The sequence below is a fragment of the Micropterus salmoides genome, unplaced genomic scaffold (assembly GCF_014851395.1).
Source record: "Micropterus salmoides isolate LMB-PRFRI ecotype aquatic unplaced genomic scaffold, ASM1485139v1 Ms_hic_scaffold_9, whole genome shotgun sequence".
In the NCBI taxonomy this organism is placed as follows: domain Eukaryota; kingdom Metazoa; phylum Chordata; class Actinopteri; order Centrarchiformes; family Centrarchidae; genus Micropterus; species Micropterus salmoides.
The window spans coordinates 11764500-11780302 of record NW_024044681.1 but is presented as its reverse complement, the minus strand read 5'-3'; the positions used below and the strand labels follow the sequence as shown (position 1 = coordinate 11780302).

General features: G+C 39.1%; 1 protein-coding gene across 1 annotated transcript; it reads left to right on the top strand.

Moving 5' to 3' along the window:
- The first annotated feature begins 1774 nt into the window (after positions 1–1774).
- foxred1 (FAD-dependent oxidoreductase domain containing 1) lies at positions 1775–15760 on the top strand. Its single transcript, XM_038708245.1, has 11 exons — positions 1775–2056; positions 2459–2679; positions 5237–5347; positions 6297–6415; positions 6529–6623; positions 7554–7655; positions 8752–8828; positions 10327–10487; positions 10967–11096; positions 11193–11297; positions 15448–15760. Exons 1-11 carry the CDS (start codon positions 1894–1896, stop codon positions 15700–15702), a joined length of 1539 nt encoding a protein of 512 aa, XP_038564173.1. The 5' UTR covers positions 1775–1893; the 3' UTR covers positions 15703–15760.
- The last annotated feature ends 43 nt before the right edge of the window (positions 15761–15803 follow it).

The window sequence follows — 15803 nt, the reverse complement described above, 5'->3', positions numbered from 1 at the left end:
CCATAAAACCACAAACATAGCTGAAATAGTCAATCATTTAAAAAAAATAAGTCACTGGGTGGGCATATCTGAACTGTATTAAACAGTTTTTTATAATATTTGTCCAATAGGTTAATAAGTTTTCTGTCTTTATTAACAGCTTCATGTCATGTTTTTCTCAAATCAATTATGGTGTGCCTCCAGGGTCAATCATTGGCCCAGTTTTGTTCTCCATATTTGCTCCCCTGGGTGATGTGATCCATAGAGATGGTGTTTCTTTTACTTTCTATGCATGTGACACACAGTTGTAGCCTACCTCTTTGCAAAGTCCACTGACCTTAGTTTGCTAAGTTCCTTGCAGGAATTAGCTGATATACAAAACTGGATGTCAAACAGGAAAACAATGTTCTTTAGTTAAATTTGACCATAACAGAAATCCTTGTTATTGAACCCCAACATATCAGAAAACAAAATACTGCCATCTACTGGTCACCTTTCACAACACATCAAGCTTGTTATAAGAAATCTGTGTCCTGCTTGAGAGCAGTTTATGTTTTGAGCAACATATTACTAAGCTTGTCATGTTTTTAAATCACTTCAGAAATATTGCTAAAATATAAGCTATTTTAAATTCTAGTGATGCTTAAAGTGGTTTATTTTCAAAAAACCTTAAAACGAATCCAGATTGTGCAGAATTCAGCTGCTATACAAGACCCAAGCAGTACGATCACATCACACCTGTCTTTACATTTGCTACCTGTGTGTTTTAGGATTGATTTTAAGATTTTATTGATAACTTCTAAGGTTGTCCATGACCTGGCTCCAGATTATATTTTGTATCTTTTAATTCCTTATGAACCCTTGCATAGCCTGAGATCTATGGGTAGGGGTATCCTGTCTCTCTGAGTCCAGGCTGAAATCAAAAGAGGACAGAGCTTTTGCTGTCAGGGCCCACAATGCTCTGGAGCAACTTGCTCTCTTCTAAAAAAAGCACTTTAATAGGAAAGCATTTCCTGAATTTATCTGAGTCACCTGTTCTTTTTTTTTTTTTAATCTCTTCAGTTTATTTTAATGTTTTATTTTCTTATATGGCTGGGCGATCCGACCAAAAATGTTATCACAATAAAGAAAAAAGATAAATAAAGAAAATTCTATCATTCGATATTGATAATTATCACTGTGAATGTCAAATAATTATTTCTTTCAAGTTTAAAGGCTGATTTTTGCTGAAGGTTGAAGAAACCAGGTAGTTAATTGTGGTTTTAAACAATTCTTAAACATGACAAACACTTGAAACCAAACAGTGGATCACTTAACAAATCTGAGGAAGAACATTCTTAACAATTATGGTTAAATCTTTTTTCAGTCCATTTTCCTCAACAAAATTAAATATTCATAGAAAAAGTGCAATTTTTTTTGTGATTCAAATTAATTAAGTCAAAAATTTGTTGAATATTTATTCAGTTTTTGTTATATTGTTATTGAGGAAAATTATATCACGCTAATTATTGTCCAGCCCTATTTTCCTGTCATCATTTGTATTTTATTTTTGGCCCTAAAGTAGGCTATTTTATCTTTCACTGTGGTATTTCATTTCATCCTGTCTCTGTAAAGCACTTCGTTTTGATTAGAGCTCTATAGATAAAAATTCAATATCCTTATTATTCCTGTTCCATATTAACCTCCAGTTTGAGCCTTTCATTTAGGAGGCACAGATTAGAGTAACCTGTTTCTAGAAGTGATTATATGCTTTTATTTTGAAGGAAAATACCGTACTACCGGTTTGTTTGGTTTATTTTGACTCAGGTTTTATTTGACCTAGCTGTTGGATTACAAACTCAAACGGCATGTTTGTTCACATCGCTTTTGTTGTTGGTTTTCGCGGTGTAGCCCACAGCTAGTTAAATTACAGCAATGTCAACGTGGAGCAGGCTGCACGTGAAAGTGCGGACGGCTCATGGATTGCTCAATTTTACCTCCAGACGGGTGACACAACGGCACACATGGCTGTACGGGCAATCAACGTTGTATCAAAACCTGAGTACAGGCAGACGTCTCCGAAACGACTTCTTCAAAGGTGGGAGACATCAAAAGAAGTGCCGCTTACGCCATTCTGCAAGAACGTGTCGGGAAGCTAGCTTCACATTCAGAAATCCCCAAAGTATTCAATGATGTGTTTATCTACAAATGCATGCGATTTCTATGCCACAGCAGAAACTTTCTGATGGTCTGTAAGAAGCATTTGTACAATTCCGCACAAATATGTACTCGCTTTTTGCTCCTTAAACTAACGTTACAATGTGATTTGGCGGAAGATTTGAGGCTAACCCCTCTTAACCTTCGTTAAATCAAAATATTGTATATGCCGAATTGTAGAGTGGTAGCTAAAGTTTCAGAAAATATCTTGAGTTGTTTTGTGCGAGTCATCATCTACAGAGTGATTATGAAGTAGAGTAAAGTTTCTGCTTTTGTGGCTCAGACCTGGAGGCCCAGCTGGCAGCAATGCGGAAGAAGGCTACGGACGCTCTGCCGGGGAGCAGCTGGAGTCCCCTGGAGGTGAACACGAACCTTCCGCCGGAGAGGGCCGACATTGTGATCGTAGGAGGCGGTGTGGTGGGCTGGTCCATCGCCTACTGGCTGAAGCAGAAGGAGAGGGTGCGAGGAGGGGTTAAAGTTATTGTGGTGGAGAAGGACCCGACGGTGAGGGACCAGTATTGATCTGTCATTGTTTTAATGCATAATTTACCGTCATAGACTTCTTTGCTTTGAGCTCAAAGGTTTCATGTGCCCAATAGGAAAAAATGGGTTAAAAACACTTTATGTAAGTTTTCAAACATCATACAAGGCATCCCATAGGATAATTGCAACATTCATTAATCAGCCCATCATCTGTGACACCTGCATTGGTACCCTTTCTTTGCTTTACACATCATGGGCACCTTCTTGTTGTTTAATCAAAACAAATCAGACAAAGGGACAAACTAATTAAACAAACTCTAGTATGAATTCCGATGTATTGTATCAAATCTAAATGATAAAAGTCAAACTTGACTTATAAGAAAACACCTCAAGTAAGTCAAGGTATAAAGGTACAAGGTAGGTTTATTTGTCACATTACATCTGGTTGTAAAGTGAAAGTTTGTAACTCCCTTATGCTACGTAGCAGACAATATAAAGTAATACAAAAGCAATCATAAAAATTGTACACTGAAAAAATCTATATTAAATGGAGCAGTGCTGTGGATGAATTTGAGTTTAGGAGCCTGATAGCTTAGAAGGAAAAGCTGCTCTGCAGTCTGGTGGTGTGGCAGCAGAAACTCCTGTATCTCTTCCCAGAAGGCAGCAGGGTGAACAGGCTGTGGCTACAGTGGGTACTGTCCTTTAATATCCTTTGGGCTCTGCGTAGGCATGCTTGGGAGATGGGTATCAATGATCTTTTGAATGGTTTTAATCACTCGCTGCAGAGCCCTCCGGTCCGGAGCCGAGCACATCCCATGCCAGTTTGTGATGTTTCCAGTCAGGATGCTTTCTATTGCTCCTCTGTAAAAGCCGACATAAACTTTGCACAGGAATTTGCCGTTCTTAAGCTTACTCAAGAAATACAGGTGTTTTTGAGCTTTCATCACCAGCTCGGAGATGTGAGACGACCATGATGTCAGTCAAGCTCTTAATTCAGTCCATGTGGTGATGGTGTGTATGTATCCAGATTTGCCACATCACCCATGGTGATTCACTTTCTCAAAGTCTTAAAGCGTAGACTAGAAATGTTTTGCTACAGAGGAAGTTAGAGCCTTTCTAAACAGTTAATCTTTTAGTTGACCGACTGCTTTTCTTCCTCTTGAGTCAAACGGAATCATTTTGAGGTTTGGACAACATATTTAAAGGTGTCACTCTGAGCTCTGGATAATTGTGACTATAATGTAGAGTAAATGTTTGAACAAGAAAATAACCATCAGATAAATCCTTAATCCATTCAACGCAATCTCCCCCACGAAATTTATTGGTAAACTCAGCACTCTGAGCTTGAGTACCACACTCTGCAACTGGATAATGGACCCTCACAAACAGACCTTAGACAGTTCATTGGTGGACACACCTCCTCCACTCTAGTGCTCAACTCCCCAGGGCTGTGTGCTCGGCCCCCTCCTGTTCATGCTGTACACCCACAACTGCAACCCCTAACACGCAGTAAACTCTGTCATAAAGTTTACAGATGACACCACCATCATCAGCCAGATTTCAAACAAAGATGAGACTTCATATGGGGAGGATATTGATAATCTTGCTAAGTGGTGCACAAAGAACCACCTACTGCTCAACGTCGGCAAAACTAAGGAGCTGATTGTTGATTTTAGGAATGAGGCACGACCCAGTAGAGGAGGGCTCTGCAGCGGGTTTAAAACCACTCAGAAGATCATTGGTACCCATCTCCCGAGCATCAGTATTATCTGTAAGGTGAGGTGCCTGCAGAGCCCAGAGGATACTAAAGGACGGTACCCACCCCAGCCACAGCCTGTTCACCCTGCTGGCGTCTGAAAAGAGTTGTAGAAGTATCCGCAGTCGCACCACCAGACTGCAGAGCAGCTTTTTCTCACCGATTGCGAGACTCCTCAACTCATATTCATCCTAGTACTGCTCCATTCTATGTAGTTTATTTCTGCTTACCTTTTTTTTTTAATAACTTAATATTGTCTGCTTTATGAACTACATTTCATTTTACAACCCTGTTGTAATATGATGACTAAATTTATGTTGATGAAAATAATGATTTATTGCACCCTAAATATAAAACCAACCACAAGAGTCACATAATGCTTTAATGCGTGATTAATAATAATCTATTACTATATAACCGTATTCACACAGTGTGGTATTGTTACTTTTAATTAAGTAAAGACACTGAATAATTCTTCCACCACTGGTTTTAATATAGAGTAATAGAGAGGATTTAGGACAAGTAGGATTTAATGACCAAATGAGAAATCACTCCCTTCTTAATCAAAACGTATGTGAAAAGGAATGGTGTTTGGCAGGACTACATTTATCTGAAAGTTTAATAGGTTTTAATGCCACAATCAGAAAATGTTCTATCTATTAAGGCTTGAATAGCAGATTGACCACTAATGGCAAGAGAAGATAAGGTCTGTCAAAGTGTTGCCAGTAGCTCACTGATGGGCAGCTAATATACAGTACAGCAGACCCCTGCTTCTACACTTTTCCTAATTAACCGCTTCCTCCTGCATGTGGTTCTCCCTAGTACTCCCAGGCCTCCACTGTGCTGTCTGCTGGGGGGATTCGACAGCAGTTCTCTCTGCCTGAGAACATCTACCTCTCCCTTGCCTCTGCAGATTTCATGAGGAACATCAATGTAGGTCACGTTGAAGTCACTGGAGTTGTTGCTTGTTTGTATGGAGCCTCTGTGAGCTCACCGCACAATAAATTATGAGCCTTTAATCCATTAAATGTGCCACATCGCCCTTAGAGCATGTGTGTTGTGTTAATATGGAAACAGCTGCCTATATTTTTGAGTCTAGCTTTAAAGATGGAGACTAATTTACACTTGATTTTGTCTTTATTTATAAAACCATGATACTTTGCTATCAGTATGTATTAGAGATACTGTAGATGCTGGGGGGGTCCACTAGCCACATTTCTACAGTGTCACAGGCCCGGAAAAGAGGGATTAAGCGACTAAAAACTCCTTAACTGTGAACAAAAGCACATTTCTATGGTGGTTTATTGTGTAACTAAGTATTTAAACTTGGGCAGAAAAGGTGTGACGGCCAGACAGAGAAACTGATCTAAGTGTTTACTTAACTTGCTACTGCCCTGGCTCTGTAAATCGCAAACAGTGTGGCTCCGACCAAGCTCCACAACACTATTGTGGTTGGCACTGGGACAACCCCGGTTGCCCCGGCCTTTCTGTGTGGAGTTTGCATGTTCTCCCCGTGTCCGCGTGGGTTCTCTCCGGGTGCTCCCGCTTCCTCCCACCATCCAAAGACATGCAGGCTAGATTAATTGGTGACCCTAAATTGTCCTTAGGTGTGAATGTGAGTGCGAGTGATTGTTTGTCTATGTGTGGCCCTGCGATGGACTGGCGACCTGTCCAGGGTGTACCCCGCCTTTTGCCCAAAGTCAGCTGGGATTGCTGATAAGCGGTTGACGATGGATGGATGGATGACCCTATTGTTTTTACTCTAGTGCCAACCTGAGGACAAACATGTTACTTAAAGGCATACTGTTTTGTAACTTTTCCCATGTTGTTAATATAGAAATGATTATGTTAATGTGGCTGTCGCACCTCCATGTCCCCTCAGGAACACCTCTGCGTGTTGAACGAAGACCCAGTGGACCTGCAGTTCAACCAATCGGGATATCTCTTCCTGGCCAGTGAGGAGGTGGCCCACATCATGGAAGAGAACTACAGCACCCAGAGGTGTTTCATTCAGTACTACTGTGTGATATCAGAAAGCCAGATATCGGTTTCCTTTTTTGCGGGAAAGTGTCCAATTAATTTGTCAACCATTTGTCTTGCTTTGTGATTTCTAGACATGCTGGAGCCAAAGTTTCCCTCCTCTCTCCGACGCAACTGAAAGAGAAATTTCCATGGATCAACACAGATGGTGTGGTGCTAGCATCATATGGTGAGTGCAGATAATGCACAGGTTAATGTTTAATCACTCCATGTGGTTGTTAGAGCACAGGGTCAAATAGGGTCATAACAGCAACAATCAGACATCAGCTGATTAGAAAATCTGCTCTAGTTTTCTTTCTAAGAGGCAGATTTAGTTATAGCTCTCTGTGTTTGTGGTGCACCTACTCTATCCCTGCAGACACTAGTTTTCTGTAGTATAAAGGTAAAGTCACATTTATTTTCCCACCACAATCTTCCTTGTGGCTCCTGTAAATCCCATCTGCGCTGTGTTTACTTTTCAGAGATGGGGAATCCGCATAACTGACCCAAATTGCACGATCTTAGTAAATCCAGTGGCATATATAATCGTGTCTTGTTAAAGAGACACACATTACACACACTTGCTAAAATGGCAACTGCATCTGTTTCAGTAAATACACTGCATGTATTTGGGGTAGAAAACAGCAAGTCTTAAAAACAGGCTCAAAAGCCTTTGCTAAATCTGGCCCTCTGTCCACCTCTGATAAGACACAGATTTCCTCCAGCTAGTTAGTGTATATATACTTTTTATTACTATAAAATAAGATAAGCCTTTATTAAATCCCCAAGGGGAAATTCAGTTGTTGCAGCACAAGGACAGCAATAACTACAGATAAATAGAGAAAGACATAATACATAAGAGGTATATAAAACTAAAATAAGAATAGAAGAAAAAATAGAAACTATAAAAGAGCAATTACTGTGACATTGAGTAACAATATCAATAGCTATATCAAATGTTTGACCAGAGGAGGTATTGTGTGTAAAATTCAAGTTCGGCATTAATGTTCAGCATTAATCTTAAATATATGCCTCGTTGTAGTTGCTCATTTATGTAAGCCAGTAAACTTGAGTATGGGGGTGTATCAACACTTTCATTTGCACTCGTCCTGCCTTCCAGGGTTGGAGAACGAAGGCTGGTTTGACCCCTGGACTCTGCTGAACGCCTTCAGAAGGAAAGCCATCTCTATGGGAGTCGTTCAGTGCTGCGGAGAAGTTACAGGTTTGTTATGGTTTGTTGGTTTCTTGTCACGCCCTGTTTAAAAATTACCAGTATCTCAGTTATCTAATGGAAACAAGTTCATCATGTTAACCAACAAGTTATTTCAACACTGCAGTGAGACCTGTCTGCGTTAATGGTGGCAAAACATGTTGTATTTTAACTACTGTAAAGCTGCTGCAAGTGGACTTTTAAAGTACTCGGATTCTCTGAAGTTCTTGTCAGATGTGGTTTCATGTAGAAGAAGATAGCTGAACGATCCGAACCGAGATCGTCCGTAAAGTTAATCATACGTCTACTACGAGCAGGAACAGCCAATCATGTTTTCTTGGTGATATGTTGTTCTCTTAAACATTTTCATTAAAAAATCATTAGCAATAAACTTGTCAAATGAACAAAAAATTTAAAAATAAGAATTAAATAAAAGGAATTTGGTTGAAATTAAACAAAAAGCTGGCTGATGAGGAACATTAGAGAAGTCGTATCATAAGAACAATTTAGCACCACATTGACAAAAGCATTGAAAATCAATACATGCAAAAATAGATACATACATAACGTTTCAGCTAATGTATTAATCATCATGACCAATACTAGTTTGTACAATCACTTCAGGGGTGTGTGTGTGTGTGTGTGTGTGTGTGTGCTCACCTGTGTCTCTGTACTGCAACCATTTGGGACCTACTATTAACAAGAGACCTCTGGAGCTCTCTAAAATTTAAGAGCATTTTTAAGACATAATAAATGTGATAAAAAGGAGTAAAAGTGAAGGATTTTTACTCACTTTTCTTTCACCTACTAACCAAAATATAAAGTTTGATCTAGGACTTGATTTTTCGAGCATTTAAAAAGGGAATTTCTTTTGGCAGCTCTGAAGAAAATTTAATTTTATTTAATTGACGTGATAGAAATGTACAAAAAAAATGAGACATTTAGTGTACACCTCTTGTTTTGAATAGTGTAGGTAATGGCACCCTGCATACACATTGAGGCTTGTTATTATGCAGAGTTTTTCCTTCATGCCTGTGTGAATGCAGAATGTGTTTATTGATCTGGTTTGAACAGACAGTCTGCTGGCTGGTGTCAATTTCTTCCACAGATTTTAAATATACAACAAAGGTGGTGACTACCACTGATGGTGAACACCTGGATCTCAGGAGAATAAAATCTGTCAAAGTAAGTGGGACTGTGAACGTCTGCATCTTTGATATGGCCACGGTCAAAGTTCTTTTGAAACATGTTGGGGACAGTTTTCTTCTCTGTGCCGTCTTAGATTAATATTTAAAAGTAGAGCAACAAACTAAAGTAGCTTTACTAAACTCAGTCGACCAGGTTGTTCTTTAAAAGCTAAATCTATCATGTTGGCTGAACCAAGAATAAAGAAACGTGTCGCCCAAACAAACCAAATCTAGATTGACAGGTGCACATAATACTTGGACTAATACTAGACAGCAACTACATCGTGGTAAGTTGTGTTCTTCATGATTTTTTTAAGGAAATAAAGCTCCTCCATTAAATCAATAGGTGCGTTTCCATCTACCTGTTATGCGCTTTTTCAGTTTGCACATAAAAACACCTGAGTTGAAACGCAAAAATCCGAAAAAATACCTTAAAATATCACCAAAAAATTTTAGCACTTTGCTGAGGTAGAAAGGTTTGCATTGATAAAAGCAAAATGTGACACAGTGCAGTGGAAAAAGACAGATTGTGAAAATTTATCTTGATGAACCAACTCCCTGTATTTGCACAACAGTCGATGGAAATGCACATAAATTAGCATTTTCTTTTACAGATTTTCTGAAAATTCAGATAAAGTTTCTGCAAAATATGGAAACTTGTCTAATGTTTCTTAAATTAAACATATAGTCCTCACCAGTACTTGCTTTCATTGTTTGTTACTGAGACCGTTTTTTTTCCTGTTCGCATGTCTGTCAATTTCCTTTGAGGCCTATTGAGGTTTCCTTCAGATCTCTCCGAGGCGTGGCTGTGAATTCAGGCCGTCCACAAAACAAACGCCATCTTTAAGCCAAAACTGCAGTCATATCAACAAGTAAATAAAAAGCTGAATATCTTTCATATTGTTTTGTCCCAGCACTTAGAAACAATAATGAGCACCCACATCGTGTTTCATGTGGAGACGGTTTTTCAACCAGCTGCTGTTTTTAATGGCATAAAAAATTTAAATGCAGAAGAGTTTGTATTTTTTTTTCTCTTGTAGTTTGTTATTTTTCAAACTCAGCGGTCATTAACAGGTGATGATTGATCAAAAATATAAACAGGGTTTAAATTTGAATATTTAAACAAATGTTTCTACGATCATTTATGAAATGTGCACCCGGGGACAAAGTTAATTTTAATTTTGGGTGCAGAGATAAAAAAAGGTTTAGAGCCAATACATACAACAGACTTGTAATTTGTATGATCAAATAAAAAACAGATTGGGCCTTTTTAAGAACTAATTTATTTTTGCCCTCTTTTATATTCTGGCCATTAAAAAAAAAAAAAAAAAAGAAGCCTCTGGAAAACAAAATCCAGAAAGGATTAAAAAGGTGTTTAGAAACACAACAAATTTGTTTCTGAATTTTCCAGATTTATATCTTGATTTCTTTTGGACTCTGCACCATAGGAACAGCATAGTGTTGTGCATGATGGGATATTGTCTTGTGTCGAGCAGGTGCAGATGCCGAACAGCCTGGAGTACCAGCCAGTGGAATGTGCCATTGTGGTGAATGCAGCAGGAGCCTTTTCTGGTAAACTGGCAGAGATGCTGGGAATTGGCTCCGGTCCCAAAGACACCATCGCTGGAATTACTCTGCCTGTTGAGCCTCGGAAAAGGTAGGTCATTGACTTAAGGGGCATATTTTCCCTTTTGAAAAAACAACCCAATTGCTGTCAGAATGTCTAGTTTTCTTTAAAAGGGCCTCTCAGGGCCTCATACAGTGCGGCTCTTTAGTATTCTTCTTCTTTTATATGGACTCTGTTGTCCGGTAAGTTTGAAAACCGGCAACCTTTATGGATGTGACTCACGGCTTTAATTTGAGGGTGTTTCCTTCCAAATCGAATTAACTGTGTAAAGATTGTAGTTAACGTACCGATAAAATTGAGTCTTTCACTCCTCACCCAGAGTGGATGTAAACACCCTCAAACACACACTCAAGGCCGTGTTACACAAGAAAAGAACAGGTTTATACGACATGTTTAGAGCTTTTCTGAGCCGCCACACTGGAAGGCGGAGCGAAAAGTCGGCTTTAACGACAAGAAAGTACAGTTAACACAGGATTGTAAGAATGAACTGTATGTAAAATCTCTTTTAGGTATGTGTATGTTGTCCACTGTCCTGATGGTCCAGGTCTAGACACTCCCTTCCTGATTGATTACTCTGGAGTTTACTTCAGAAGAGAGGGGTTAGGTGGGAACTACATCGCTGGGACGTCTCCAGAGGAGGTCTGTTATAGTTTAAAACTGTTTTCCTGGCTATTTTTTTATTAATAAGAATAAACAGTTTAATAAAAGGTCTGTGTGTTTTGTGTCTGTCTCCAGGGGGAGGAGCCAGATACCAGTAACCTGGAGGTGGACCACCAGTTTTTTGAGGACAAGGTTTGGCCCAGCTTGGCCAGTCGTGTTCCTGCGTTTGAGAAACTTAAGGTAGGGATTGGGATACGTTGGCCATTTTCTTTGCCTGGTAATCTTTCTGCATGTAAGCTAGTACATTTGATCACTCACAGTATTACTGTTCAAATTTAGTCCACATTAGTTTAGTTTATTGCATTTATTTGTCAGGGACCATATCCAGCAACGTTAATGTCACAAAAGGAAAAGAGATGCGTTATACCAGATTTAGCTACTAGCTAATTTCCATCTGCAGTCCCTGTGCAGGTCGACACAGACAGTAATACACTAATGCAGAAAATACAAGTTCAAAACACCTTAAATATAAAAACTTACAAATATCAGCCATTACACCCTATACTATGCAAATGGTAAAATAGTCTGTTCTTGTATATAGCCTTCAAGTCTTGCGACCACTCAAAGCGTTTTTTACGCTACATCACATTCAACCATATTCATACACTGATGGAACAGCCATCAGGGCAATTTGGGGTTCTGTATCTTGTGCAAGGACTTTCCAAAATACAGACCGGAGGGGCCGGGGGATCGAACCGCCGATCTTACAATAAACGGGCAACCCACTCCATCTCCTGAGCCCTATGCAATATTTCTAAATAATCATCGTGATGGTGTTTAATAAAATACAGATTCTGTGTCAGATTAATGTAGACAAGACAGGTTTCTTAAGATCCATCCTAGCATTTGAGCTTGAAGCTCGGATCATGTGAGTTGTACAAAGCTTTTCAGTGGTGGAGGTGCTGTATTGTGAGTTAAACACCAAATGAATGATGAAGGGTTGGACAAAAAAACAATAACAACAATTATTGCAATATAATTTTTTTTCAATAACAATATAACAAATGTTCAATAAATGTTTTATTTTATTCACTTGAATTAGGACTTGTTTTTTGTTTTTTTATTAAGATGTTTATTTTGTTGAGGAAAAAAGCTTTTATTTAATTTTACTCATGCATATTTGTTGACAAAGATTTTATCATAATATCATACGTATCATGTTTCGAGTGTTCTACCTCAGAAGTGATCCACTGTTTGGCCTCATGTGTTGACCATAAAGAAGAGTTTAAACGACAATCAACCATCAGGTTTCTTTAACTTCACTCAGGAGCAAAAATCAGCCTTTAAACTAGAAAGAATTAACGATTTGATACTTATCGTGATAATTATCAATATCGAAAGGTATTAAACTTTTCATTGTGATCCCATTTTGATATCGTCCAGCCCTAGAGTGATGATACTGTTGTGGTTTCCTTTCCAGAACTTTTATGGCTTGTTTTTAAAGTGATCGAATTGGTGATTTGGATTGTGGACAAAACACAACATTTGACAATGTCATCTTGAGCTTTGGGAAACACTGATCAACATTCTTCATAATCTTCTGACAGTCTATAAACCAAAAAACTAATTGATTTATCATAAAAACTATTGACAAATTAAATAATGAAAATAATCTTTAGCTGCCGCCCTCATACTGATAATGAAGTCAATGTTTAAAGACCCTCCAAAACAGAGCTTCAATACATGGGCAAATAGAAGAAAACTAATTTATAGATAAATAATAATAATTTGTCATTTAGCTGACTCTTTTATCCAAAGCGACTTACAATTACTATATGTCAGAGGTCAAAACCCTCTGTAGCTTGCTCAGGTTTTTGCTCAGGGACACATTTGTGGATGTCACGGGGAGGAATTGAACGCGGGTCTCCCACACCAAAGGTATGTGTCTTATCCACTGCGCCATTGCCAGATAAACATATTAATGTATTGAAAGTCAAATAGGAATATGTCCTGGCTGATCCCACTCAAAATAAACAGCATTAACATTTAGTAGCAACTCATCATTTAAGACCTTTGGGAGACCATGTCTGCAAAGCTTCACATCTCAAAAACAAGTCACGGTCCCCGCCTATAACTTCTCTATGCCAGAGGAAGAGATGTCATGCCACAGGATAATCCCACACTGATGCGTTGCTTCAATTTCCTAGAGGTTTTACCTGCATACGATAAACCACAAGGACCACGCAACATTTAAACCACATGAGACGAAGAGCATGTGATCACACTTTTGATAGGGAACTGTCTGCCTGTGTGTGGATGACTAATATGTGTAATCTTAGAGGTGTTGTTACATTGAGCACTGTTACCATAGCGGTAATTCCCATTAGGGAGAGACCTAAGAAGAGTCTGAATGGGTAGGTACAAAATGTACTTAATGGTCTCTCAAGTTGCAGTCACGTAGGATAGTACTGGATCTGCTTTCTAAAGACTGACCTAATGATGGATGAGTTAGAAGAATATGTAGTCATGCAATGAATAGATCTTCTTGTTTTTATTGTTCATGCTTAAAAGTGCAGCCCCAGGTTTTTGGAGTGCTATGTTTTGGTCTCGGTACGCCCTGCTTTCTCACTAAGCTGGCTTTGTCCATCAAACAAAAGAGAATTTCCCAAAAGTGTGAGTTTAATAGAGCCCTACCCATATGGGATTTTGAAGACCGATACCGATTTTGATATTTGAGGATTTTAAAATCCGATATTCCAGTTAATGTTACTTTCTTCTTTTCAGAAACAAATAACATAAACAAATGCCGTTTTGCCAGTACGAGCTTGACTCGCCTCGCCTCGCCTCTACTGGACCCGACTTTGGCCCGCGAGTAGAGGCGAGTCAAGCTGGTACCATGCAGTGGAAAAAGGGCTAAAGATTAAGATTATATTTGTTTTGTGTAGTTATGAGAACTCACCAAGATTACATGAGCAGTTTAAAAATAAACATTTTTTGTTGTTTGAAAAGTACAGTAAACGGTCATTTATCGGCTACTATAAACAAAGACACCGATTTATCTGCAATTAGCTCATATCGGGCGGTGTTTATTGTTTCTCAGTTTGTACAGGTAACAGTGTGCAAGCTGCTCAGTGAGGGTCAGGGCCTAATAAACATTAGGTGTGTAAGTTGTAGTGGCATCTAGTGGTGAGGATCACGAATTGCAATCAGGGGTTCACTGTGCATTCATGTGCTCCACAGATGGTCCTACTTCCCGAGTTGTTAAGTCATTCTTCAGACTTCAGTGTGTGTTCATGTGCTCTTAAGTTGTAATGTGGAATCAACATGGACGCTACTACAAAGATGTGTTGGATTAGCATTAACGGAGCATATAAAAAGCATGCAGACATCTAGTTCACTCTACATGGACAGCAAACTAACTGTAATCATATTGCAAATTACATGTTTGCAAAATATGTATATACAATACGTGATTTTGCACGAATCAAAGTTCTGTATACTTCTTTATGTCCCATGTACAATTTATTTCTCTTTTTGCAAGAAAGATTTAAGGAGGGGAAAAAAGATTCTGATTATTCCGACACCACATAAACGCATCCCCGCTCACCCCTCTAGATCTATGAAATCAGGAGAAGCTACGGTGGCCGACACACTCTGTCGGCTTTTGTGCTAAATAATGTGTGGGACGAGTACTACTACTGCTAATGTTACTTGTTCTTCATACCTATCCAACGTAGTGACAAAACGCACTCTTTAGATCCTCCTAAATATTACACACTGATCCTTTTAAGAAGAACTTTCTGTTCTTAAAAACTTGGGAGTGACTGCTGGTTAACATTGTTATACCCAAGAATTTGTAGATGAGCACTTGTAGAATTTCATACTTGTTCAGTTGTTTGACAACAGAGACAGAAAGATATGTAAAAGAGAACAACTATGTGGTGAATTCGGCTGCAGTAAAATACAGAGAGCAGGAAGGTACTAAACGAAGGTTTAATGGTTTGTCACTCTGCAGAGTTAACCAGTGTTAAGAAGACAACTTTCTTTCCAGCTCTTCATACTGCATACCAGGCTACTGGGCAGGACAAGGTTTAAAAAAAAAAAAAAGAAACGAAAAAAAGACAACTTTCTGTCTATAACTTTCTCTCTAATCACTTATTTTTAATGTTGATAAAGCCGATCACACAGCTGGTAGTCTGTATTTATGCTGACTTTCTCAGACAACGTTGCAAACACAAAATAAGGATTTGGTTTGGCAGCATCTGTCCCACTCATCAGTCTTGCTATTTGCCAAATTAATGTTTACACCCAAACAGCATTTTTTTTTTAAATTCTGGTTTAGCATAGATGTGGTCTCAGCCCTTTGTTCTCTCTTGTTCCTTCCCTTTAGGTGACCAGCGCGTGGGCGGGTTTCTACGACTACAACACTTTCGACCAGAACGGCATCATCGGTATGCACCCATTGATCAACAATATGTACTTTGCCACCGGTTTCAGCGGCCACGGCCTGCAGCACTCCCCCGCTGTGGGCCGCGCTGTGGCAGAACTGATCCTGGATGGGAACTTTAAAACACTGGACTTGAGCGCCCTCGGCTTCAGACGCATTCTGGCCCAGGAACCCATGCTGGAGAGGAACATTGTATAGAAGAGCAGGAACCTGGACTCCTTTGACACAGCTGCCAATTATTACATCTTTGGTCTTATTTTTGTGGTTGTGATATTTAATCCTATTGGTTATAATAGGGT

Excerpts from the sequence above, each read along its gene's own strand:
- foxred1 (XM_038708245.1), top strand. The coding sequence starts at position 1,894 with ATGTCAACGTGGAGCAGGCTGCACGTGAAAGTGCGGACGGCTCATGGA. Across the intron at positions 6,416-6,528 it reads GAGAACTACAGCACCCAGAG|ACATGCTGGAGCCAAAGTTT; the intron begins GTGTTTCATTCA and ends TGTGATTTCTAG. Across the intron at positions 7,656-8,751 it reads GTGCTGCGGAGAAGTTACAG|ATTTTAAATATACAACAAAG; the intron begins GTTTGTTATGGT and ends TTTCTTCCACAG.